Source organism: Silurus meridionalis, chromosome 8 (genome assembly GCF_014805685.1).
Source record: "Silurus meridionalis isolate SWU-2019-XX chromosome 8, ASM1480568v1, whole genome shotgun sequence".
NCBI lineage: Eukaryota > Metazoa > Chordata > Actinopteri > Siluriformes > Siluridae > Silurus > Silurus meridionalis.
This window is the reverse complement of record NC_060891.1, coordinates 12,810,749-12,835,384: the sequence shown is the minus strand read 5'-3', so window position 1 is coordinate 12,835,384 and position 24,636 is coordinate 12,810,749. Positions and strand designations below refer to the sequence as shown.

Here is a 24,636-nt window from a genome sequence, read left to right as displayed (position 1 = left end):
GTACAAAACGTCTCCTAGAAGCAGTCCGCCCCCCGTCCCCAGCTTAGTCAGTGCTATAAATCAAATCATTAAGATAACGTCAGTAGCTGCTGCTCAACTCATACATAACACAGGCAGACAAAAGCTCAGAACAGAGGCCCATCTCTGACCCGGAGCTGATTCCGCTAACAGAGCACACACTTGAAGCAGTTAAACAGTAGTTCCACCTAATCGGCCACCAAAGAGCGGGCTTTTCCAAGTCATACCGGGAACTCTGGGATTTATCATGAATCCTTTGTGCGGAATATGAAATGGAACCCCAGCAGAAAACACAACAGCCGCTTCATGGAGTGCTTACAGTGACTCAAACAGCCCATATCTGATCAGAACCATTCCCACCTTCTGTGATAATACCTATAGGAAATTTGTGTTTGTGTGTGTGTGTGTGTGCACATGTTTTTAGAGGCTGAGTGCTTACTTCATGTTTTCCCATTGTAATTCATGCCTGGCTGCAGTCAACTGATTTCTTGTGACATTATGATCCTGCACATTTCCTCATGCATAATTAGTCTTAGTGCTCAATAAATCTTCCCTGTTTGTTTTTGTAACATTTGCTGTGGTTTACTAGAGACTTTATTCAAACTCAAAGTTTACGTTTTACTGCTGAAAAAGAAAAGAAAAAGAGAAGACGCCAATTCTGATCAATTACAGATCAAAGAAACATCCATAGCGAATATTAACGGTGTATTTCTTTACCATCCATATGCAGATATTTATAATCGAATAAGACCCAGTGAAACATGGAACGACCCATTTTCATCTAAATTAAATATTTAACATTATGTAAAACAGTAGCCTCAAGTAAAACTAATGCAAGTGTCTTAGCAAGCCAAAATACATGCATAAAAGACAATCCCAAACTGACACACACGGGGTAGATTTAGATCAGATACAGTGAAGTAACCTTCCAAAATCAACATTACAAACATGAGATCATCTAAACATCTGTCTACAGCATGTCCACAGGGAGCTGAATCAAAGCCCTGCCGAAATATGTACAAGTGTTTCTGGAAATAAATATTAGGCCTAATTGAACTCTGATTATGGCAGCCAATTGTGCCTCTGAGAGGAAACGCTCATTTGTATCAGATATCTCATGTGAGGGAATAAACCCCTGCCCAAGTTACTATTTCACTTTGCATCTATTTATTTGATCTTCTGCTCTGCTGTTTCTTTTCCTCCTTCTTAATCCGAATAAACTGATTTATTTGATCCAAGTTCCCTGAAGCTCATTACACAGTTTAAGACCATTAAAATTAGTAAGCTCTGAGTGCATTTTAAGTGAGGGCCTGACAGTTGGCTTGCACAGAAGTGGACGAAGTTCAATCATACTTAGGCTGTCTGTCTTTTCCCGACACACTCCATTTGCAGTCGGCGGATACGTTTACAAAGAAGCTAATCATAACTTAAACATTTCTGTGCAAAACTTACCAAATTACACAGAGCAACATGGAAGTAAAGAGGAAATGACTACCAAAACAGTTAAGGTAAAACCTGACAGGTTTTTTTTTCCATGACAATTTGGTAATAACTGAGATAAATGACTCACAAGAAACTCTGCTTTAAAAAAAAATCAACATTAAAATGTCAAGACATATTACATAAAACGGTTCAGCACTTTTTAGACAATTGTGAACCAGGATTTTTTTTTAGGTATTAAATAAAACTAGAATTGAAAATAATAACTGATTAATGCACCAATACAAATATATATTAATATAATTACGTTATTTGTTGTATTGACCAATCATGTGGATAGAGAAAGAGTTAAAATTATTTAATAAACAATTACAAAGTAAACATTAATACATTTAGTCTTAGTTGAAATTCAAGCTTGATGCAGATCTAAAGGCTAAAGGAAGAAGGATGTGGATTAACGTTAAAATAGCACTAGCATAAAGAGGTGCTCAGTGTTATTTCCATATAAAACCTTTACAGGGTCTGTGTTAAATCCCTAAATTAGAGTGAAACTTCCTGTGTAAAAATACAGATTTAGGTAAAAAAAAAAGGGTACAATGCTGCCCCCTGGTGGTTAACTATTAATTGTACATACGTAACAATATAAGATCAGAGTATTATTCAAACAGGAAATAAAAATCTTTGTTTTCTTTTTAAGTGAATAAAGTAAAAAAAAATGTGAGCAAATTATCCAACCAGAAACCCAAAGCATGCATGCATGCACACACACACACACACACACACACACACACACACACAATGAGTAGTGAGGCATGCAGTGAGGCACAAGTGAATTCTTCATTCTCTCCAGTAACTTTAATAGAGCTTGGACCCAGGACACCAAACAAAATACAGAGGTTATTCTGTCAAACTGGAACTGACCACACTATTAAACCCTGCCAAATGACCACAGAATGATTACAGGCCAGTTTCAGATGAGCATTAAATATGTCAACAGTCACTGAGTTCACAAAGGACACCAGAACACCCAAAATAGAAAGAGTTTTCACTAATCACACAAATCACTATTTCTAATCATAAAAAGCATAGGAGAATACTATTACTGGTTTAAGCCATAATAATGAATGAGAGTGTGTAAAACATATACTATGCTGGTACTATTGCAGAATTTACATGGTAACATGAACATGTAAAGGCTCAAGAAAACACTAATTCTGTTTATTTACACAGTTTTATATTAAATACATGAGATCTGTAAGATCCTACAATCCATCTACTAGTTGCTACCCATTACTCCTACATTATACTATTACGACATACTACTTAAATAAGGATACAATAATTAGAGATAATAATTTACATATAGTGCTGCATAATGATTAGGATTTTATTCATTATAGTGAGAATAAAATGTAATAAAATTAATAAATATGTTGATATCAACATGTAATATATAGAACATTTTACGGAATATGTTCTATATTGTGAAAACATAGAACCATATTATTAGATATATCTATTATTGGTATTCTGCCAGACTATTCATTAATAAAACCTAAAGTGAAGTCATTATAATGTACTGTATTTACTATACCAATATCGTTATATAATATACAAAATATATACATTGCATTGTATATTCTATAACATTGTATATACTACAACAGGGGTCACCAACATGGGGCCCGCGGGTGACTCATGTGGTCCTTGTGGGCAACCTGGTGCCCGCAGGCACCATGTTGGTGACCCCTGTTGTAGTATATACAATGTTATTCAATGGCCTTTTCTAAAAATAGCTTACCATGGCGCCACTTACCAGTGAGCTGCATCAATTTTTTTTGTTGCTATTCTTTTTTTAAATCACACTTGCATTGGTGTGAATTTGAAAATGACAATATTAAAATACAGATGACTAGATATAGATGAATCATTAATTATTAATAATAATATATAATTAAAGGTAAATTGAGCAAATTTGTTATTTTAGAACTTGTGTGTATCAAACTGGTAGCCTTTCACATTATTCGGTGCCCAAGAAGTAGATCTCAGTTTGAAAAGGTTGGTGACCCCTGTACTACAACAATAACTCAAAAATATTCACTTATGAAACTGAACAAAGGCAAAGCAGGTTTTAGGGTCCAACAGAAGAACACCATCAAATGCCTAGTGTGTATAAGCTGGTGTATACCCATATTTTCTCAGAATATTGATACATGATTAAAATGAAATAGTGCATTAACTGGCACCAGAACTGGGATCGCATGAAATGTAAAAAAAAATAATTTAAAAAAAGGTCACATGAGCACAAGTTTTTCATAAAAAATGATTGACGAATATGACGAATGTATTTATTTATTTATTTATTTATAAACATTTCATGTGATCCCAGTACTGGTGCCAGCTTAAGTCTCAATCAGTCACTATTTAATTTATATCATATATTAATATTCCATTACAGTAAATCCCTAGTGGTTTGGTAGTTGATAATTGAAAATAGTGCTGAATTTTTCCAGCATAAAATCTGGCAGGTTTCTGTAACAGACTGTTCAGGGTCATGGATGTTTTAATTGAGCTTTTGTTTTCTGTATTTTGGAACATTAAATCAACTAAATGTATTAGAACAAAACTGCTAAAAACAAACGAAAAAAACTGTTTGAGTGGGGGATTTAAAAAAACAAATGTGCACACATTTTTAAATAAGACCAGTTATAAACTTGACTAATCAGGCTGTGGATGTGTCAGAGACCATCCTGACACTAAGTAGAAATGCCATAAGGTTTTTTTTAGGCACTGGGTTTATTTTAATGACAAGAAAATAAAACTTAAAATGAAACACTTCATTTTTTTTAATCAGATATATATACGGATACAGATATTTGCAGCACTAAACAGATTCAGATTCACATAGTGGTACTTTGTTGCACCACAACAAAGCCTAGCCCAAGCTAGTAATACTGGTAGACCATCAAAGCCAGCTGGTTAAAGAGCAACAATTTCATTGTTATTGCTATGACTACTAATGCAGTGTTGTAAACATTAAAATTTTATTGCTCACATGCACATCCGTACACAGTTCGACAAGCAGTGAAATGCTTTTAATGACGGCCCGTGCCAGCGTAACAATTCAGTTCGTGTAAGAATAGAACTTAAACAACAGAATTTCTGTACCGGTTGGACTGAGAAATATATAACAAATATAGAAATATAATATGTACAGAGATCGCTTCAAAAATGAACTGACTTGCTGTAAATAAAGTGCAGATGTGTGCAACTGTTTGTGAATGTCATGTTATTTTCAACTCAAGAACCACGAAGATGGATTTGGATTGTATTTAATATAAATACTTTACCGAAATGGCTAAGGGCTGCAACTGCCATGAATTGTTTTGCACTCCAATGTCCATCAGTAAACAACTGGACATGTGCACTTTTGAGTCTGATTTCATCATACCATCAGTTTTTCCTTGCTACTCTTACTACTGGCTTGCTCATTAGGTATAAGCTTAGGGGAACTAATTTGTGAATGTATATTTGTAATCTTTTTATTTCTGTAAAGCTGCTTTGGAACAATGTACATTGTTAAATACAGCATAAAAATATTAAAAAAAAAAATTAAGAAAATTACAACGATTAACAACAGTTATAGTTCCATTTAAATCAAAGGTGTCCAAACGTTCTCAAATGAAGGATTAAAAATCAAACTTGTGGGCTATGGGCTTATAGTAAATGTTGAATTATACCAAACTATTAAATTAAAATGATAATTGCCATGGTTCTCCTTACTTATGATCGTATAATATTCAAAATATATAAATGAATAACTTTACTCTATAATCTGCTTAACTAATGCAGTTTTTTTTTTAAGTTTTCTAGTTCAATGAAACTACAATGAAAACACAGAAACAATCCAATTTATAGTAAAACAGAGTTCAATGCCTAATCAACGCTTACAGCTATTCAAGCTATAAGCAATACAGTCATATGCTTGTAATATCAGCAACCTCAAATGAAATACATGAAGCGTTTTTCCGCCCTAAATGGGCTGCAGCTGATTTACAGACAAAGTCAGGATCTTATTTAGGTGAGAGTCTTTTAGTTTGCTTCTCAGATTATACTTGGCAAAGCTCATTAGATTAATAGACTCATTAAATTAGTAGGAATTGCCAATGTTTCTGCTGCTAAAAAAATATGAATTGTCAATATAGAGATGCCAATCTGTGTCCATATGTCCATTTTTCCTCCACTCTTCACATACATGGAAGGCCAAATCAAGGGTCACAACTGGCCAACTTTGCCCCCATGCCTAGAATAATCCAGATTCTTTGTAAATAGTCTAAACATTTATTTACAAAGAATTTGGGTTATTCTATCCCAGCAGGTATAGATGGTCTAACAGTTTGACTAGACTTTTGCAGGTTAGTATTAAAGAGCCTGTTAGAGGTATTAAACAAGGATTCCTAACCAAAACAAAAAGAACAGTTGAGCAGTGTACTGAAATCGTGTAGGATGTAATAACAGAACTGATAAAGGTTTAAAGGAGATTTTCTATGTTACAGTTAGAGAGATTACACTCTGTCCTGTGTTTCTGAGGACCAGAATAAAAGCGGAACTAGTTTCAGTGGGCTCGCGCTCTCCCGAACACTGCGTTGTTCACACTATCCGGTTAGGGTAATGTGCTCCCGGTCCATTACTATAGCTCATACATGCAGTGTCTGTTTGTGTTTTCGGGTAATGGGTCCCACCAGTGCAGGCTTATACGCTAGCTAGCTTAGCCTTGGCTTAATAATGTTGTTGTTGCTTTTAGCACATACCCGCAGATCCTCCTGCAATGATCTGATGAGACGCCTCGCGCGCGAAACTCCTTTTCGAAGTCATGTCCAGTCTGCGGTTTGGGGGGAACTCGTGATTCAGGAAGTGTTAAAGCGGACTGCTGTAATACCTGCAACACATAGGTGTATTGCTTAGCCATATCTAGCAGACTCATCCCAGCTAGTGGAACCGGGATATAAGCCGTGTTATTACTTGTATCATAAACACTACTTGATTTTTGCTGTGTGAAAGTGAGTGCAGTTACCTGGTTGCATGCACTATGCATGCACAGAGCCGGTGTTACACAGCAGAGCTCACTGTTCAGAGCAGGGTCTCGTCTCATTCAGCTCGACCGCATGGCCGGAGCTGGACTTAGTGCCCTTAGTGAAAAGAGTTTAAATTTAAACTCCCCATTACGTCATTGCTGGCAGCCTGAGACCTGCACTATTAGGTGCTATTGAGTAAGCTGTAAATATGTCGTGTACATTTGTATATTTAAGTAGTCTCTTGTTTTACCCCCCCAACATGACCCTTGTACTGTTTTTATGAGTGCAAAATCTTTGTACACCCCAAGGTTACTGGTTAACAACTAAAAAAAAAAAAGAGAGAAGAAATAACAGCAACTAACTGAAGTTTAGAATGTACCTCCACAAACAGAATTTCTAGGAGTAATAATATGTACAAAGGATAAAGGATTGTGTGCAAAATGAGATTATTATACCTAGAAACACTAACAGCTAGAAAAAATTCATTGTGCAGTGTTAGAATGAGCACAATATGTAATGCATTATGTTTGTCCTCTAAGCAGGAATGCTGAAAAAGTCTCCTCAGGTGGAGAACTACTGTAATGTACCTTGTACCTTGTACACTCTGATGGCTGTGGGGTGGACGTGTTCAAAGGACATGTCGATGTGCGCATTCTGTGAGTCACCTCACTTTCAGAGTGCCAAATAATGCAGTTATTCTCTGGAGAACTTGCTCATGGTGACAGTGAGGGTGGATTGTACAACAAGATAGCAATCCGATCTGAAGTATCTGGCCAAACAAAAGGGGAAAAAATAGTCTGCATAGGAACAAATGACAGCAGAGGGGACCCAAAAGCTGCTCAAGGTTATGCTAAGAAGTAAGCAAAGGAGAAATATGGACAAGGTTTTAGAGAATGCTGAAATAGCAAAAATAAAAAAAAGGAGACGCAACTTTTCCCCTATGTGTTCAAAATGTACAATGTGTATTCAAATAGTCCAGTAATTTTTGCATGTTTTATTGTACTCCTTAACACTTAGCAAGTATTAATGTACATCTTCACCACCACACCCACACAACCCCCCAAACTATTCATCCTATTATGGGGAAATGGAGATGAGGCCAGAGCAGTTGTTTCAAGATACATGTCTTAGTATTGTTTGAACCATTTGATGCACATTGAAGCTGGGGAAATGGAGAATGTAGCATGTAATGAGGGTTTGACTGGAGTTTGTGGGGTACAACATTTTTAACGCTCAAAAACAAAAGGACACAAAGAACTGTATTGTGACTGTATTTCATATAAATGTACATGTGCAATATGTTTAGACTGCAAAACATCAACATCCTTTTCTGGATTTTTGGAACTTAAATGAATGTTCACATTCAATGCATTGTAAATAAGCCTATTTACATACATTGACACATCAGTCGATTATTACACATCTGAAAAGTGGAGTATGGTTCTTTACTGATTCCTAGAACTAATTAAATACAAATAATTCTATGTACCTATCAAACAGGCATGACACGTTAGCATGGTATTATAATTAACAATAAATTACTTTTAATGTGATTATCCTGTTTGTAAAGTGTAATGCCAGGGCAACCTATACATTGTGAATATTAATGGAATGTATTATAATTAAATCCAACAGACGTTTAGAGAAGATAACAATACATATGTTATGTACAGAAGCTGCAATAGAAAGTGGTGGGCAGGTCAGTTATATATCTATTTAAATGACTGAGCATAATGGTTGCACAAATCTGTCTACTAGGCATAAAAAAGTCTTTAGATAACCACAACTATGTTAATTATGTCAAAGCGGATGACTAATGCAATATTAGCAAAACACCAGGAAGGCACTACAGCCTTTGTTGCAAATGAATTTATAATCTTTTTGGCAATTAATTAGCAATGAAAAACTTTATCCACTGGTAGAAAGTCATAAATACCACTAAAATCTACTTTACTCTTACTGCATTATACTCTAATATCTATTATGCCTGATAAGTCACCAAGGTAGATGAAAAAAGGTTACCAAAGTCTAGGCACTAATAACACCCACAATAAACAAGATCTGTTTCACAAAAATCCTCCTCAAAATTCAACTTGTAACACAAGATTCTGTGTTTCGGTTTCCCCTCTCTAAAACAATTACCTACTTGAAGCTCATGTATCACATAGCTCATAAATAAAATCAAAAACAGACAAAACATTAATAAGAGACAAGTTGCAACAGACTCTTCAACATGCCAGACTATTTGTGCTCTGCATAGCATTTTCTTTTTCCTGACACAGAATGTAGATATGAAGAGAAGCCAGTATACAAACAAACACATTGCTGTCTTTCTTTATAATGAGAGCCCTCTCAATTTAATTCCCAAATGAAAAATTTATAGCATGCTATTGGCAGGAAAATGCTATTAGCAGTGTGATGTGGCTGCATACAGAAGAATTCCACCAAGTTCGTAAACTAGACATGCTTGCATTGATCATTCTTTCATTTCCTTATTCATTTACTTATTCATCTCAATTTGTATTTATTGAATACATGAATTTCATTGTCCTAAATCAATTCATATGGTCATTAAATTATTGGAACTATAATTGTGACTTGTGCTTCGAAATAGAAATCAGTTGTTATCTGCAAGAAAGATAAGCACAAATATATATAACTTAAAGAAATGTTCAAGGCTGATGGCTAAGAGGTTCTCTTTTCCCTCTTTCCTTCAGTAATAGAATGCAGGAATGTATGAATATATTAAGACAGACCTATACATTAAAGTACTTGTAAACACTGAAACCAGAACTTCGCTCAGGGCCACTAGTGCACTAGTAATTTACCATAAGATGTTGTGAAGTAGAAAACATGCAGTAAGATAAGAACACATTGTACATGTTTTATTCACAAAACTTTTCATCCATGCAATAAAGATCTGATGCCTTTACATAACTTTAAACTACTGTTTATGCACACAGTTGAAAGAATATTATCCTTTAGCTTCAACTCAGACAACTCAGTGACCCACAAAATTATGTAGTAAAAGCAAGCGTAAAGTAGCAACATTATAAGAACAAAATAAATAGAAAAAATTAAAAACAGTGGTTTCCTCCATAAAATAATTCAAGTTATTAATTTTTCATAGCTCTTTTGCAGATTAATTATTACATTAGCACACAGGGAAGATCAACACCTCATTCTAAAGTAACTGTGTGTCCTGTTACATTTCTAACACCGAAACATTTGCTAGTTTTATACTTGAATATTTAGCGCATGTCAAGATTTACTAATGCAGGTTTAAACAGGTTGAAACAGATGTGCAAGGTTAAAGAGTGGCACTTCCCATTCTTTTTCCAGTAAAGGACACTGATGTAACAGACATGATGAACTGTGCCTCAAGTATTCAATCCATAATAAAACACTTAACAACAAGCAATGTAGAATGCAGGGCTTGTGTCTGTTCCATTTCAGTTCTAATTAGAAGAGGGCTTTAAAATAAATGTTATTGTTACTGGTATTTATTAAGTTACTTGACTGAATAGATATATTTCAAATACCCTAAAATGGTATTGAAAGATCTGAGGTCCTCTAGCTATAAATGCTCTGCTGTCACTAGTTATATTATAAATATTCTCTGTAACCTTTTTAACTATTCCAAGAAGCCTGGCATCTGACAGGAAACAGATTCTCTTCCATTACAGCCTTTTATAAGCTACATTTTCTCAACAGTGTAGTTATTAAAAAGAGAATATATAACTGAAAACATAACCATAAGTGGCAGGTAAAATGGTCTGTACCAGCATCAGGAATAAAAACAAGCAAAAAAGTAATCTAACACAGAGGCAGGCAATGCAAAAAAGAAAAATAACAAATTAGATGGAAGTTAGTAAAAATGGTACCTCCACAAAAATGGTTAGGTTAACTGAATATTAGAAATGTGACAGAATTCTAACTGGAAATACTTAAGAAAAGCACAAACAATTAATATTTCCTAGTTTGTATCTTTGTTCATTTAGTGGTTTGACTTCTCCCTTTTCAAGCGCTGGAGAAATGCCTTTTCTATTGTAACGGTATAGAAGAGAAACGGCAGTGTATAAGAGTGTCTGTCTGACCCTGAATTCCCTTTTTTTGAGTGGCTCACAGTAAGTAGAAATCCCAGGAATGTATAGCTTATACCAAAAAGGACCGTGCTTCATCATTATTCCGAATCACAAAAAAAAGCTGAATTTTTCCTTCTTTCTCTTGTGCAGATTGAAGATAATGCATGATGCATGATGACCTGGATGCAACCTGGATGATTTCACCTCCATCTCCTTTCACCTCCTTTCACATGTATGAAGTGTCTGATCAGGAATAATGGGTGCTCATAAAAGTGTGGGACCTTTAGTGGTGTATGTCATTGATGGAAAATGTCTGCTGTCCATTTCCCGCAACTTCCTGTCTCGACATCCCAGTGTGGATGACTGTGCCTGGCTCCCGGCTGCTGAAAAGCCTGATGTCCAGTTGATGTAGCTCGCCATCAGTAAAGTCAGTTCCAGAATCTGCTGAGAGAACTGAGTTAGCATTAAGGCATAAAGACCCCCCCCTGGAAAAAAAAGCTATATTATTTGATTTCTAGTACTGTATATAATATGGTCCTTGGGACTCAGAACCCATAATCTAGAATAAATGTGTGAAATTCAACCTCGGCTGTGAATAGTTTGATTGACACTGGAGCTCATTAGTACTTCCTGTGTTACATAATGCTGTAATGCTCTGACCTGACTCTGTGCTAGAATGCAGTGACACTGAATGAGTGCATGGAAACCTACTTTTAACACTATACTGATATAGTAAAGATGAAAAAACGTATAGGAGTGCATCTTGCTTATTCAGTGATTTGTCCATATATGTTCTAGATAAAAATTTTACATCTTTGCAATAATTAAAAACAGACCAGTGTATTTGGTTAATGAGATTTCAATGAGACAATAAGAAATGTTAAATATATTTCATATGTTGTGAGGCCACTTACTTTTGTTTTAGCCATTGAAAAAATGAGCTTGTTGACAGTTTTCTTGCCTAAAGCCTGATCTTTAGTTTGACTGACCACCACCATAAAGTCCTCTTTGCAACCCCCAAAGGTGATCACAGACTGGAATGGATATGTGACCAGCAGGTGCTACAAAAATAACAAACACATTATATCACCTTCACACTGAAATAACCAAGAGGACCTAACAAACAAGCCAGTGAGCATGGTGGGTAGATGGGGTTAAACTGAAAAAGAGAAAATGAAGAGAGCCAGCAAATTACAGAGCTCAGCCGACAAAAGGTCATGGGGAAGCCAGTAAGTGGCCATTTGGGTCAGAGATTTTGGAAGCACTGCAGCTAAAAATCTTTCCAGACCAACATGTCTGTTTCTTTGTGTTGCGTAGGGACAAGAATAAATGCTTGCCCGTAAATACTCCAGATGTTTCCAGAAAATGAAGGTCAGATTTTGACATTAAAATTATTAGGCCAGCCTCAAGTATAGGGCACTAATGAGCTGAGCTGAGAAGTGGTAATAGCAATGAATCTCTCTATGCAGATACACACACACACACAAACACATACACACTCACCATGCTGTAATCTAACACGCTTAACCCGTCCTCACTGACAGCAAGCCACACCTGTGTCGGCTCTAGTGCAGAGGGAGGCAACGGCTAAAACATGAAATAACAATGTGTATTAGAATTGCATTATTAAGTTACAATGGGTTCACACCCTGAACACTTTACCCAGATTAGCATATAGCTTGAGAGCAATTGCAAAAAGAAGTTTGAATAAGCAATCAAATCATCTTTGTTTATTTAATGTGAAAAATTCAGAGCTGTAGATGTGCACTTACTTTAGCACTAAATAGCTTTGCTCCAAACAGAGGCCACTTGCGCGCCACAGTCAAATAGATCCTCACACATTCAGCAGCAGTGCAGCCTTGCAGGACAGACCACTTAGTGGCCAGCCGCTCAGTCAGCTCCCTGTGGAATAAACAACTGGTCATTCAAGTTCATTGTGTTCATAGCTGAGGTCTGCATCCTCTAAGGCAAATGGAAGTCTGGGAAGATCAGGCATCTGTGATCCTGTTTTATTCATGTAATAAGGGAAAGAAAACATTAAAATTATTAATTATTTAGCTCCAGCCTGACTGGTCACATCAACTGGATCCATATTACACCACCTCAAAAACACGCAGGCTTAGAAATAATCAACTTGATCTAATGACCATTTTTTTGTAGAAATGTATTCTGTGAGTGGAAGTGCAAAAATGAAACTGAAAATTAAAAATACTACCTCCAATAGGTAGACAAAATATTATGTTAAATTATGGATTCAGGGGTTGTAATCTACATAAAGATTGAGAACCTGTGCACCAAAATTAAAAAACTCAATTTTCCAGTGGATTCAAATAATACGTTACATAGCTCAAAGGATAGTGAACACAGAACCATTAAATTTGATTGCACACTTTATTCCATAATGTACATATCAACTATACAGTGTTTCACAAAAATGAGTAAACCCCTCACATTTTAGCAACCATTTTATTATATGTTCTCAAGGGACAATACTATAAAGATTAAAATTGAATATACTTTAAAGAAGTCAATGTGCACCTTGAATAGCAGTACAGATTTACTGTCCTTTAAAAATAACTCAACATGCAGCCATTATTTCCAAATAACTGGCAACAAAAAGTGAGTACACCCTAAGTGAACATGTCAAGACTGTGTCCAAAGTGTCTATCTTGTGTGAACACCATTGTTATGTAGCATGTCCTTAATCCTCCTGGCCATGGAATTTACCAGAGCTGCACAGGTTGTTGCTGGGATTCTCTTCCAGTCCTCCATAATGACATCACAGAGCTGCTGGATGTTAAACACATGGTGTTTCACCACCTTCTGCTTGAGGATGCCCCACAGGTGGCCGTTTTGCCCAGTTTCTGAAAGGTGGGCATCATCACACAATTTTCTTGGAACTCCTCATCAGGGCGTCGCCACACATGCTGGACACCATCTGAGCCGAAGTTTATCTCAGTCTCATCAGACCACAGTATATGGTTCCAGTAATTCATGCTCTTGGACAGGTTGTCTTTAGCAAACTGTTTGTGGGCTTTCTTGTGAGTCAGCTTTAGAAGATGCTTCCTTCTAGGATGACGGTAATGCAAACTGTCTCGTTGCAGTGTGTGGCGTATAGTCTGAACACTGACAAGCGACCTTCAGCTTCTGCAACCTCTAAAGCAATGCTGCAGCACTCATGCATCTGTTTTTGAAGCCAGCTTCTGCGCCTGACGCACAGCACGAGGACTCAACTTCTTTAATAGACCCTTGCGTTTGAAAAACCTCTGTATGATCCTGGCCACTGAACTGTAAGTTAGTTTCAGGGTGTTACTGACCTTCATATAGCCTACGCCATCTTTTTGGAGAGCAACCATTTTAATTCTCAAATCCTCAGAGAGTCTTCGCCCTGAGGTGCCATGATGAACATTCAGTGGTCAGTATGAGAGAATTGTACACAAAGCACCAAATTTTAACTGCTCTAATACAAGATACACACATTTTTATGGCAAAACATGAACATGATGAATAGGACGTGGCTTTGCATAGTTACACTTTTGTTGCCATCTATATTGACAATAATGGCTGTATGTTGAGTTATTTTCATAGGACAGTAAATCTGTACTGCTATACAAGCTGCACATTGACTACTCTAAAATATATCCAAGTTTGATTTTTATAGTATTAAGAAAATTTACTAAAATGGTTGCTGAAATGTGAGGGGTGTACTCACTTTTGTGAGATACTGTATGTGTAATATATATATATATATATATATATATATATATATATATATATATATATATATATATATATATATATATAACTTACTGTATACTGTGCATATTATGTACTTATTTATTTCCATATTACATTTAGTCCAACTTACTCATACATGCATTGTACTGAATATTTTCTGTGCCTTGAAAAAAAACATGGTTACATTTTGACATTTTCAACTATAGTTTTAAACTACAGCCTTCCTGAAACATGTTTTTCTTTTGTTTGTATTACAACCATGTTCCAGCATTTTAGTCATAGGTGTGTAAAGAATAAAAACCACATCTTATGTAAATAATGTGAAATGTAATGTAAAGTAAATAATGTAAAAAGCATGTCTTATTATGTCTCATAACATAAAAATGTATTATGAAAAAATATTTTCGGCTTGCATCCAGTGGCTTTTTTTTCCAGGTAGCATCATATAATATATAACTACATATTACAATATAACCCTAAACAAATTACAACATATTAACAAACTAATAAATTCTCATCATCTGAGTTCTATCTGTTTATCTTTTACAGTGAGAGTACACAATTTCTGGTGGATGCTACAATTAATTCTGTTGTCTGTCGCTTGTGCAGATATTGAGTAGGTTAACTGTGTGTGTGTGTGTGTGTGTGTGTGTGTGTGTGTGTGTGTGTGTGTGTGTGTGTGTGTGTGTGTGTCCATGGGCGTAAATTTCATTTAACAGTAGGGGGGGGACAATAAATATAAAATTTCTCATGAGCAATTTTTGGAGGGGACACAAATAATACAGTCAAATTGTACTTATAAAAACACAGTGTCCCCACAGTGAAAAACTTTGCTTTTATCATTATTATTGTAGCATGGAAACATGCTACAATAGTCATTATGGTTATTTTCAAAGTTTTTCTCAGGTTCAATGACAAAGCAAAACAAGGAATTAAAAAAAGGTTTAAAATTTTATTTAAAATTAATTAAGACACTTAAGAACAGAATAGAAATTGATTATACAAAAAACTACAGTGGGGTCAGTTTGGATGTAGCACAGTGCTCATTTAGTAAATGCACAGATAAACAATATGCTAATTGTGGCTGTAAATGTTAAATTAACATAATACCAAGTTGTCCCAAATAAAACACTGCATGGGAAACGGCTTTGGTGTGTTAGTTACAGTGCACTATGCTACAAGCTATTGTAAACAAGCTAACGTTCACTAGATAAGTCATATTTTAATCGCTAATATAGCAGATTCATGGAAAATTACTAATTATGTATGAGTCTGCATCAACTACATTAAAGAGAATCGCTTTATTTAAAGTGAATAAAATACCCTAGTTAATGGAGTTGAAAATTAATTGGGCCGCAGCCACACACCTGACTGGTGTGTGTAGAGTAGGTGAGATGAGGCAGTGGATCAAACCACTGTGAGGAAGGGGAGGGGGGCAACAACTGTTTCTAAATGCATTTTTTGCGTTTTTTTTTTCTACTTACACAATTATTTAGATATGCATACATATATTTTTCACAATAGAGAGTGTGATATTTTTGGGGAGACAACCCTCGGATGGGGGGGACATGTGTGTGTGTGTGTGTGTGTGTGTGTGTGTGTGTGTGTGTCTGTGTCATATTACCTGAGTTGTTCTATATTGCAGTCCTGTTTGTACCGTGTGGGGTAGAATCGCTCCAGAAGTTGCAGGAGAATCTGTTGGCTCTTAGATTGTGGAGAACCACCAGGTGATGCTGGTGCTCGATCCAAGTCTCCATGTTCCACCTATATCAGATACAGGTAAATCCAGTAACAAATTCTCCATATATAAAAAATTTACATAATTGCACTTTTGACATACTTCAACCTACCTGGGCCATGAGAGCAGCGACCTCCAATGCCAGCTCCTTACTAACTGGAAAGTGTCCTTGATGAACTTCTTCATTCACCTGATACGCCAAAAGGAGGCGCTCTCGCTCAGTCTCTCCTTTAGCCTGTGCTCGGAAGCATAGCCTAGAAAATACAAGATGCAAGACTTTTGCAACCCTAACGTTCAAAAGAAGAATGCTGAATGTTATTCTTTTTAATTAGAAAGAAGAAATGAGCATTAATGACACACCTGCTTTTGTATGTTAAACGCACAATGCGTGTCCCCTCACACTTTCCTGGTTGAAGTTCTTTCAAGGCTTGTTCCCATTTTGAGATCACATCGCAAATCTGTACAAACAATATACAATATGAATAAATATATGAATATAAATGAATAAACAATAAACAAAAATGTAAATAAATGGTATATCTATATTTTAGTATACAAGTAGTTTAATAGTAGTTTTTAATCCAACAATACAGAGAATGGTACTTTACCATTACAGGTAGTCGTCGACTTACGACCACGATTGGGACCGACAGACCGGTCGTAACACGATTTGGTCATAAGTAGAGTAAGCTATATGTACAGTACAGTAAAATGATGCCGGAAGCTGGTACGCACTATCGTACACCGCAGCTAGCTATTGTGGTCGTAAAGTCGAAAGGTCGTAAGCTGCATAGGTCGTAAGTAGACGACTACCTGTATTGATTAAAAAACCCATATGAGTTATGTACAGTACATTAGGTAACTTTTCATCATCAGCCACCTACATAACATTTTCAAATGTACTGGCATGTAAATATCTCGAGGAAAAAACGTGGAGACATTTTTTATTAAAATTGATGCAAATTACCTTGGTAGCAGGCTGGAGGCAGTGCTCGAGGTCTTTTCCTGAGGGGTCATCTGTGAAGAGAGCGAAACCAGAAAGCTGGGGCTTCCTCATGCCTGCCCTCTGGTTCAGTGTGTTCACAAACTCCTCTACTGTTGTGGAGCCATCGAATCCCACCACCTAGAATATCCATATTATTCATTTTTGTAACAGCTTCCTTGCTAGTGACATTTTAAGTGTTTGGCATCTGCTAGTAAATGTAAATATACAAATACTGTACATACAAATGGTCAAAAGAATGTGGGCACCTCACCATTATCACCATAAATACTTTTTGAATATCCCATTCAAGATTTGGTCTTTCTTTGCTGTTAATATAACCAACACTCTTCTGGGAATCTTTGCACTAGATTTTAGAACAAGGCTGTGGGAATTTGCCTATTCAGCCACCAGCAGATTAGTTGGAGGGGGGGTCTGGCACTTAGCCAGCATTACAAATTATCCCCAGCGTGACACCTTGTAGATGAGTTGTTCCCTATCTATTGTAGTCAGTCATTGTACATTGGGCATTGTCATGCTGGGACAGGTTTGGGCTAGGCTTTATAGTTCTAGTGAAGAGAAATCTACAGAGACACTCTACAATTCTGTGCTTTCAAATTTGCTGGTCAAGTGACCACATACTTTTAGCCATAAAGGTAACGTGTGTACCTGGTAAGTGTTGTTCATAAAGTGGACAGGTATGCTAAAGGGCAGCGAGTGATGGTAAGGGTTTCTCAGAAGAATCGACACAATCTCCATACGCGAAGGCTTGGCTTCCCTTTCTCCATTTTGCAACACTCTTTCGACTGACCTCTGACAGTACACTGCATACTTTCCTACCTCACTCCTACACACACACACACACACACACACACACACACACACACACACACACATACATGCACATATATTTCATTCACAAAAATGATTAAAAAAAATTTTTTGGACAAAATATAAACGTGATAAAGCATAAGAACCAGTCAGCTTATAATGTAATTACTGATGAGTGTGACGAGTGTGATTATATAACCATTACTGCATTTTGAAAAGAAATACAAAAAGCCTTACTTTGGATCAGCGTGTCTCTGCAGGTACTGTCTCAGGTACCATAGAAAATGATGCTGGGGCAAGAAAAGTGCAACACACACAGACAACAGCTGCCAACACTGTCAGAAACAGACAGAGAGAGAAAGAGAGAGAGAGAGAGAGAGAGAGAGAGAGAGAGAGAGAGAGAGAGAGAGAGAGAAGGGGGAAGGAAAAGAAAAGTAGCAAGATCTAAAATTAGACTCTATGACTCATTTTCGTCTCTGGATTTGCTGAATGTGTGTCTATGTGTTTGTATATGTGACTGACCTGTGTAAGAGAGTAGTTGTTTGGCATTCGGCAGTTGGTCTGTTTTATCAGCTGACAGTACATCTCATTCTGCAGCTCGGGGTGTGCCAGACACACCTGCAATGCACTCTGGGCCAAAGAAGTGTGATAGTCTATGGACGGCGCCTCCACTAGCACGTTGATGAACAACTGACATGACTGGAAAAGAGAAATAATACATAACATACCATTACAGACCTTCTTTTTTTTTTGCTTATTAATAAAAGGTATAATCATTGAATCAGGTATCCCTTGCAGAACTGGAAGAACTGGAAGGCCACAATTCATAGTTGTTTCACATATGTTAATTTTTTCCCATTTGATCTCTGATCAAATATTTTATTGCTGAATGTAAGAAATAGGGACAGGATTTCAGAAGCCTGAAATCTAAACCAGTAATTTCCTGGTTTCAGCGACAAATATTTATTAATATAAAGCCACTTAAAGCAGGGATCCTAAACAACCAGGCCACGAACCAATACCGGGCCAAGGATCATTTCTAACTGGGCCTCACAGAAAGAATTAAAACTTTGTAATTTTTATTTTATTATTGGCGGTTTGCAGGGTGTTTAATAATAATAATAAAAAAGACCACTTCCGCCAGTTCCTGAACTAGTTTCAGTTACATTTTTTAAATCTATCTTTAATCTATAAATTAAGCTGATTCTGCATTATGGCGAGTAACATTCTCATGACACATTTAATTTAATTAATAATTAAATCATATAATATTAGGCACGTTATTGCATGTAACAATGCACGGACCTTAATTAGGGTCACCTTAGGGTTAACTTACTTAGGGTCTTTTATTTTTCTGATCACACCATCATTATAAAATGTTTACATGTTACAATAGTCCCAAATTCTAAATGTACAAAAATGCAAGGAAGTCAAGGCTTGTAGTAGCAGAACATTCATAATCTCTATCATAATATTGCTCAGAAAACATTGAGAATCTCTGTCTATATATACAGTATCATCGAATTGTCTTCAGGGATAGTAACAAGCCTTTGCACTACCACTAGATGGCAGGCTAAGCGCATACAATGTACACTAGCACATGATCAGACTTATTACACATTAATGATCCATTTGTGCTCCCAGGGAAAAGCATTAAATTGATATACATGTCAACTAAGCCATCCATTACCTAGACAGAGAGGGGTTCTAGTCTAGGATTAAATGTCTAGCTAAAAAGGCTTGACTTGCTTTATACATGTATAACATTTATACACGAGTGACTATAGTGAGTGCAGAAATATGTATAAAAAAAACATGTGAACTGTATATAAAATGCACTAGACTTTGGTTGCATTTCATATAGGAAAAAAGAGTGCAACAAGTTGAGGCTGAAAAAAAATGAATGCATTCTCTTTGAACCCATGCTGAAAGATTTTTCCCTGCTGTACAACACTGGGCTCTATACAGCAAGTTGAAGGGGTGGCACATGCTTGCCTCAATCAGAGCCTAATCCATGCCATTATCTTCATACTGCACCCTAATGAGTGTCGGCCTGGCTGCTCTCCCTTTGATCTGACTGTGGGAGAGACACAGGGTCTCTTAGATACTATGAGAACACACTGAGCTGCTCCCTTAACCCCCCCTTGTATAGGTCAGTAAAGGAGTGAGAAAGGAATGAAGGAGATGAAAAATGGGAACAGACAGAGGAGTTGAAGAGAGAAAAGGTCAGTTGGAACTGAATTAGACAAGGAAAAGGAAGGGAGAACAAGAGGACACAAGAAGAAAAGAGACAGAAAGAAAAGGAACAGAAAGAAGAGGAGTGTCAAAACAGGATTCAAGGTCACTGGGAAAAAAGGAGAGTGTGTGTCTAAGAGAGGGAAAAGCAGAAGTGCACACCTTAAAGAGTTTGAGAGCCTCTGTTTGAAGTGCTTCAGAGGGCAATGTTGTCAGAGGAGAACGCAAACCCTCTTTACTGAAGCACAGCACCTCATGTTTCCACAGAGGAGAGTCTACATGAACACACACACACACACACACACACACACACACACACACACACAGAGATAGCATTAGCAGTTTTAGTTACAAATTTAAATGGCATCAAAGGCTTCAAACTATAGTAATTGCCATTAACACGGTCTGATGTCTGAAGGAAGCTTTTTGGAAGATCGGATTTGATCTAAAACAACATTACACTTGAATTCTACCCATTTGATCACATTGCACACCAGACCGAAGATTGTGCCTGCTCCAGTGTATAGAATTGATTTGAAAACAATAGCTTACCTGGATCTCCATCCACATCCAGGAGCTTTCCTATCAACTGCTCATAATCCGTAGCCACTTTCAGGCTAGCACTATTTCCAGCAGCAACAGTCAGATGGTACAGCCAGGTATCCTGGGGGAAAAAAACAGACATTTAAAAATAAATAAATAAAAGCACAATCCATTACTTTTATTTTTGGGTATATTTCTCTATGAAATAAGTTCCTCTGTGCAGGCTTGCTTTACTCCTTTGGGTTTTTGTTGTATTGGATAAAAAAAAAAGTTAAGCATGGTCAAAAAGATGAAAAAAAAGGTTGAGCATTTAAGTAATTGGAAAACATACATTTTGTCATTTCACTGAATTATGCTAATACATTTTTATTCATTATGAACGATAGGGTTAAGTTTAAGAACTAGCAAATAAAAACATTTTTGAAAAACCGTCACAAAAAAGTAATCATCTATTTATTTCTTCTCTCCTCCTAGTCTGTTTATCCAGAAAATGGTATTGCATTCATAAGTTCCTAAAACTCAATAAACCCTCTATAATATGTGTAAGCAGTAGTTTTTAAATGTATTGTTTATTTGGATTCCGTTTTACAGGCTTTACCTTTTCTTGCTTGGTGCCAATGAGTAGGTATGTGGGGCTTTGCTCTTTGGGGTGGACCACTAATGTGCAGTGAGAAGAGAGGAAGCCCCGTCCTCCTGCTTCATAGTCCTCATCGGAGTCACATGACCTGTCCACTTCCTCCACCCTTGCCTCTCGCACATGGAGCTGACCTAATGGGAACTGCCAAACACACATAGACACACAGACACCTCAACATAGAGAACAACAGCAGGAAATGTTTATAATTCATAGTATTGCATAATCACCTTGTCGTCCTGGTTACGGTAATAGTAGAAAATCTTTCCTATTAGGCTGCACCACACAAGCTTTGAATGACCATGCTTGACCTAAACATTAAATGACAGAGAAAAGAAAAGGAGCCGAAATAATTGAATCAAACATATCCATAAATGTATGGAAGTGCAGAGGCTATTTCACAAAAGTGTCAACAAGCAGAGAAGCAGCAGCACCAAGTTCAAAGCACTCACACAGGAGGAACCCATAATGTACATTCCTGAGCTAGAGCTGTCATTCAAATGTTAGAGATACATCACTAAGGGAATGAGGTCATGCAACCACACACATACACACATAGACACCTCTTTCTATACTTAGTAACAAATATGGAAACATTTTATGCCTTTTAATTTTTTAATGAAAGCTGAAGTTCAGCAAGAAAAAAGTGTGTGTGTTTGGGGGGACCATACTAATGTCCCTTCAAAGTCAGAACAGTCAGATATTCCTATTCTTGTGAGGACCTTTTGCCCACATCAAGATCTAGAGGCTGGGAATAATTTCAGGCATGTTGACCTCAGTTCTGTCTCAACATGTGCTAGTCACCCAGCTATCGAGGACAGAGCCTCTTAACCTTACTTCACACACACACACACACACACACACACACACACACACACACACACACACACATGCTTAATCACAGCTACTGGCATTTTGACAAATCCTATTTAATAACAGCCATGTACTTTAGAATGTAGTCTTACAGAACACTGAATGCTTTTAAACAGCTGTTTCAGGTGAATCAAAATAAGGCTTTCAGGTGTTTGATGGTGCATATCCTGAGAGCCCTGTTATTGAGTACTGGAAGCACAGACCTTTCCGAAAACTCTAGGGTTCATCTATACAATCACAGGGTGGAGTTAAAGGGCTGTCTCTGTGTCTCACCTTAGTCAGCCAGCCACGCACTGTTGGCTTGGCTTGTGTCTCTGTGGAGAATGGTCGACTGGCCTGGACTTTAAGAATGTTTTGGAGAACTCGGATCCACTCCTCCAGGATATTGGGAGAGTCTGCGGTTAGGTAGAATGTCTTCTTCTCTGTGATTAACTATTACAAACAAAGTTGAAATTGTCTTTGATCTTCAGGCAAAAATTGAACAAAAAACATACTGTTACAGAGGCTTAAATTCGAAAAAGGGTTTTTTTCTCCAACGATAGAACAATAAGATCCTTAAAACATAATGACTGACGAGAACTGCTACCACCGCAACTTTGGTAATCCAATAATGTAAACACAGAAAGGCTAAACATTCATTTCTGTGACCGAGTGATGTTCAAAGAGAGATTAAGACATCAAGCAGTCAGACTACCTACAGCAGACCATGATGGGAAGCTTACAGTTGACAGAATTGCTTAAAGGGTTCTGGAGGCATAAAATGTGTTGTGTGTGTGTGTGTGTGTGTGTGTGTGTGTGTGTGTGTGCGCATGAGACCTGGAAAGTCTGTGCTCCCTCTCCACGGGCTATACGACATGAAGAGTTGAGCTCAATCTGGCCTTGAGGTTTCCGGATAACGTCACTCTGTGAGTGGGGCACAACCAAAACAAACATAATCACTCCAGCAGGATACTTATACCAGTCGTACAACTAAATAAAATTATAAATGATATGGATAAATATACTAAACCTATACATTATAATGGAATGTTAAACATGTTTCACAGCTAGGCTGTAAATTGTCATTCGAAACATAAAAAAACTGTACATCTGACAATTTGCAGCATTTATGTGTCCTTTTTTGGTGTGCAAGGGTAGAATTTTTGTCTCTTTATAGCAATTGTAGTAAGAAACTTTGATGAAGATGGTATAAAAACAATGACAAACAGGCCAAACCAAATAGAGGTTCATAGAAAAATAACTTTAAAGTGTATAAAAATCAGAAATAGGCAGACCAGGAGGTGGCTTACAAAGCTAGACATTAAGTGACCATAACATATAAAATATTTTGAGTCAAATAAGAGAATATGTTTGCATAAAAATATTTGTGTGTGTGTGTGTATATACAGTATATATATATATATATATATATATATATATATATATATATATATATATATATATATATATATTCTGCTTTCAAAGTGTCTTAGTCTTCTTCCCGCCACAGGGCTTCCAACCTCCCGTAAGCTTTGGAAGCCTTTCTAAACGGGATTGATAACTGGCCTTTCTATTTCAGTCTCTCCCAGCTTGTCATCATCCTCTCTCCCACATACAAAGCAACCTTTTCTAGAAGCTGGCACAGTGTTAATTAGTCTCACCCATGTACTCACTGGTGATTTATAATACAGAATCTCTCCATTCCTCAGGATGAACCAGCGCCTTTTCCATGCCTTTACCTGGCTTCCCATCTTTAGCAGGTAGCCAGATTTCTCCAGGGTCTCCTATAGAAACACATACATCGCCGTTTCAGACAACATTAGCTTATATGTGTGACAGAAACAAATAGGACTACAGCTCTGGATTTTGGAAACAAAACTAAAAAAGTGCCAGAACAGTAGAGGATAATGTGGCTGGGTGAGACTGAGGGAATTACTGGTGAAATACATACTGGACCAACACTCTCACAGGAGAAGGATGAAGTACGCTGTACTTTCTGCTCTGGCTCTGAGTAGTCACTGTCCAGTGAGTAGGCATCTGGAGGGATGGCATAATCACTCTCTGAGCTAATAGAAGACATGGACACCCCTACAAAGAAAGAACCAGGTCATAACCGAAATATACTTTACCACAGGAAAGTTTGGTCTTAACCTGTTATGTTGCAGATGCTTTATTTTTATTTCACTTCCTCTTTTTATTTAAATACAGAATATAGTCAGTATTGCCAATCACTCATATCCAGAGTGATAAAACAGGTTGCTACTAGTTGTTGTTGTCTAACAAACAGCAAAAATGGCACTTTCAGGAAGATAAGCATGTGAATAAAAAAATGAATAAAAATAAAGAATAATACAAATGTGTATAAAATGTCTTAAAGAATGGGAACACTAGCCCATGTAAGGGCAAAGCCATTCAGAGCTCTAAACACCAAACAGGATGAGATACAACACTATAATTTGTATGTG

At 36.9% G+C, this 24,636-nt stretch overlaps 2 protein-coding genes across 8 annotated transcripts in view; both read right to left on the bottom strand.

The window, feature by feature from the left end:
• Positions 1 to 6,878, bottom strand: part of slc25a21 (solute carrier family 25 member 21) — a 74,582-nt gene extending 67,704 nt beyond the window's left edge. Inside the window, exons 1-2 of one of the 3 annotated variants that reach the window (XM_046855134.1) lie at positions 6,533 to 6,878; positions 6,270 to 6,397 (exon numbers count right to left, since the gene is read on the bottom strand). In XM_046855134.1, the coding sequence (XP_046711090.1) occupies positions 6,270 to 6,333 (64 nt within the window). In that variant the 5' untranslated portion in view covers positions 6,334 to 6,397; positions 6,533 to 6,878. Of the gene's footprint in view, positions 1 to 6,269; positions 6,400 to 6,532 lie in introns of those variants that run through there. The other 2 variants (XM_046855133.1, XM_046855136.1) reach the window with 2 other exon arrangements.
• A 2,525-nt stretch (positions 6,879 to 9,403) lies between these two features.
• The window catches only part of plekhh1 (pleckstrin homology domain containing, family H (with MyTH4 domain) member 1), a 30,784-nt gene continuing 15,551 nt past the window's right edge, over positions 9,404 to 24,636 (bottom strand). For 2 of the 5 annotated variants that reach the window (XM_046855129.1, XM_046855128.1), the window contains exons 12-30: positions 24,123 to 24,259; positions 23,833 to 23,955; positions 23,009 to 23,095; positions 22,466 to 22,624; positions 21,550 to 21,630; positions 21,284 to 21,463; positions 20,695 to 20,806; positions 20,305 to 20,417; positions 18,430 to 18,606; positions 18,145 to 18,242; positions 17,746 to 17,923; positions 17,062 to 17,217; positions 16,455 to 16,552; positions 16,207 to 16,348; positions 15,981 to 16,120; positions 12,391 to 12,520; positions 12,122 to 12,205; positions 11,533 to 11,679; positions 9,404 to 11,062 (exon numbers count right to left, since the gene is read on the bottom strand). In XM_046855129.1, the coding sequence (XP_046711085.1) occupies positions 10,883 to 11,062; positions 11,533 to 11,679; positions 12,122 to 12,205; positions 12,391 to 12,520; positions 15,981 to 16,120; positions 16,207 to 16,348; positions 16,455 to 16,552; positions 17,062 to 17,217; positions 17,746 to 17,923; positions 18,145 to 18,242; positions 18,430 to 18,606; positions 20,305 to 20,417; positions 20,695 to 20,806; positions 21,284 to 21,463; positions 21,550 to 21,630; positions 22,466 to 22,624; positions 23,009 to 23,095; positions 23,833 to 23,955; positions 24,123 to 24,259 (2,522 nt within the window). In that variant the 3' untranslated portion in view covers positions 9,404 to 10,882. The remainder of the gene's footprint in view (positions 11,063 to 11,532; positions 11,680 to 12,121; positions 12,206 to 12,390; positions 12,521 to 15,980; positions 16,121 to 16,206; positions 16,349 to 16,454; positions 16,553 to 17,061; positions 17,218 to 17,745; positions 17,924 to 18,144; positions 18,243 to 18,429; positions 18,607 to 20,304; positions 20,418 to 20,694; positions 20,807 to 21,283; positions 21,464 to 21,549; positions 21,631 to 22,465; positions 22,625 to 23,008; positions 23,096 to 23,832; positions 23,956 to 24,122; positions 24,260 to 24,636) is intronic. The other 3 variants (XM_046855131.1, XM_046855130.1, XM_046855132.1) reach the window with 3 other exon arrangements.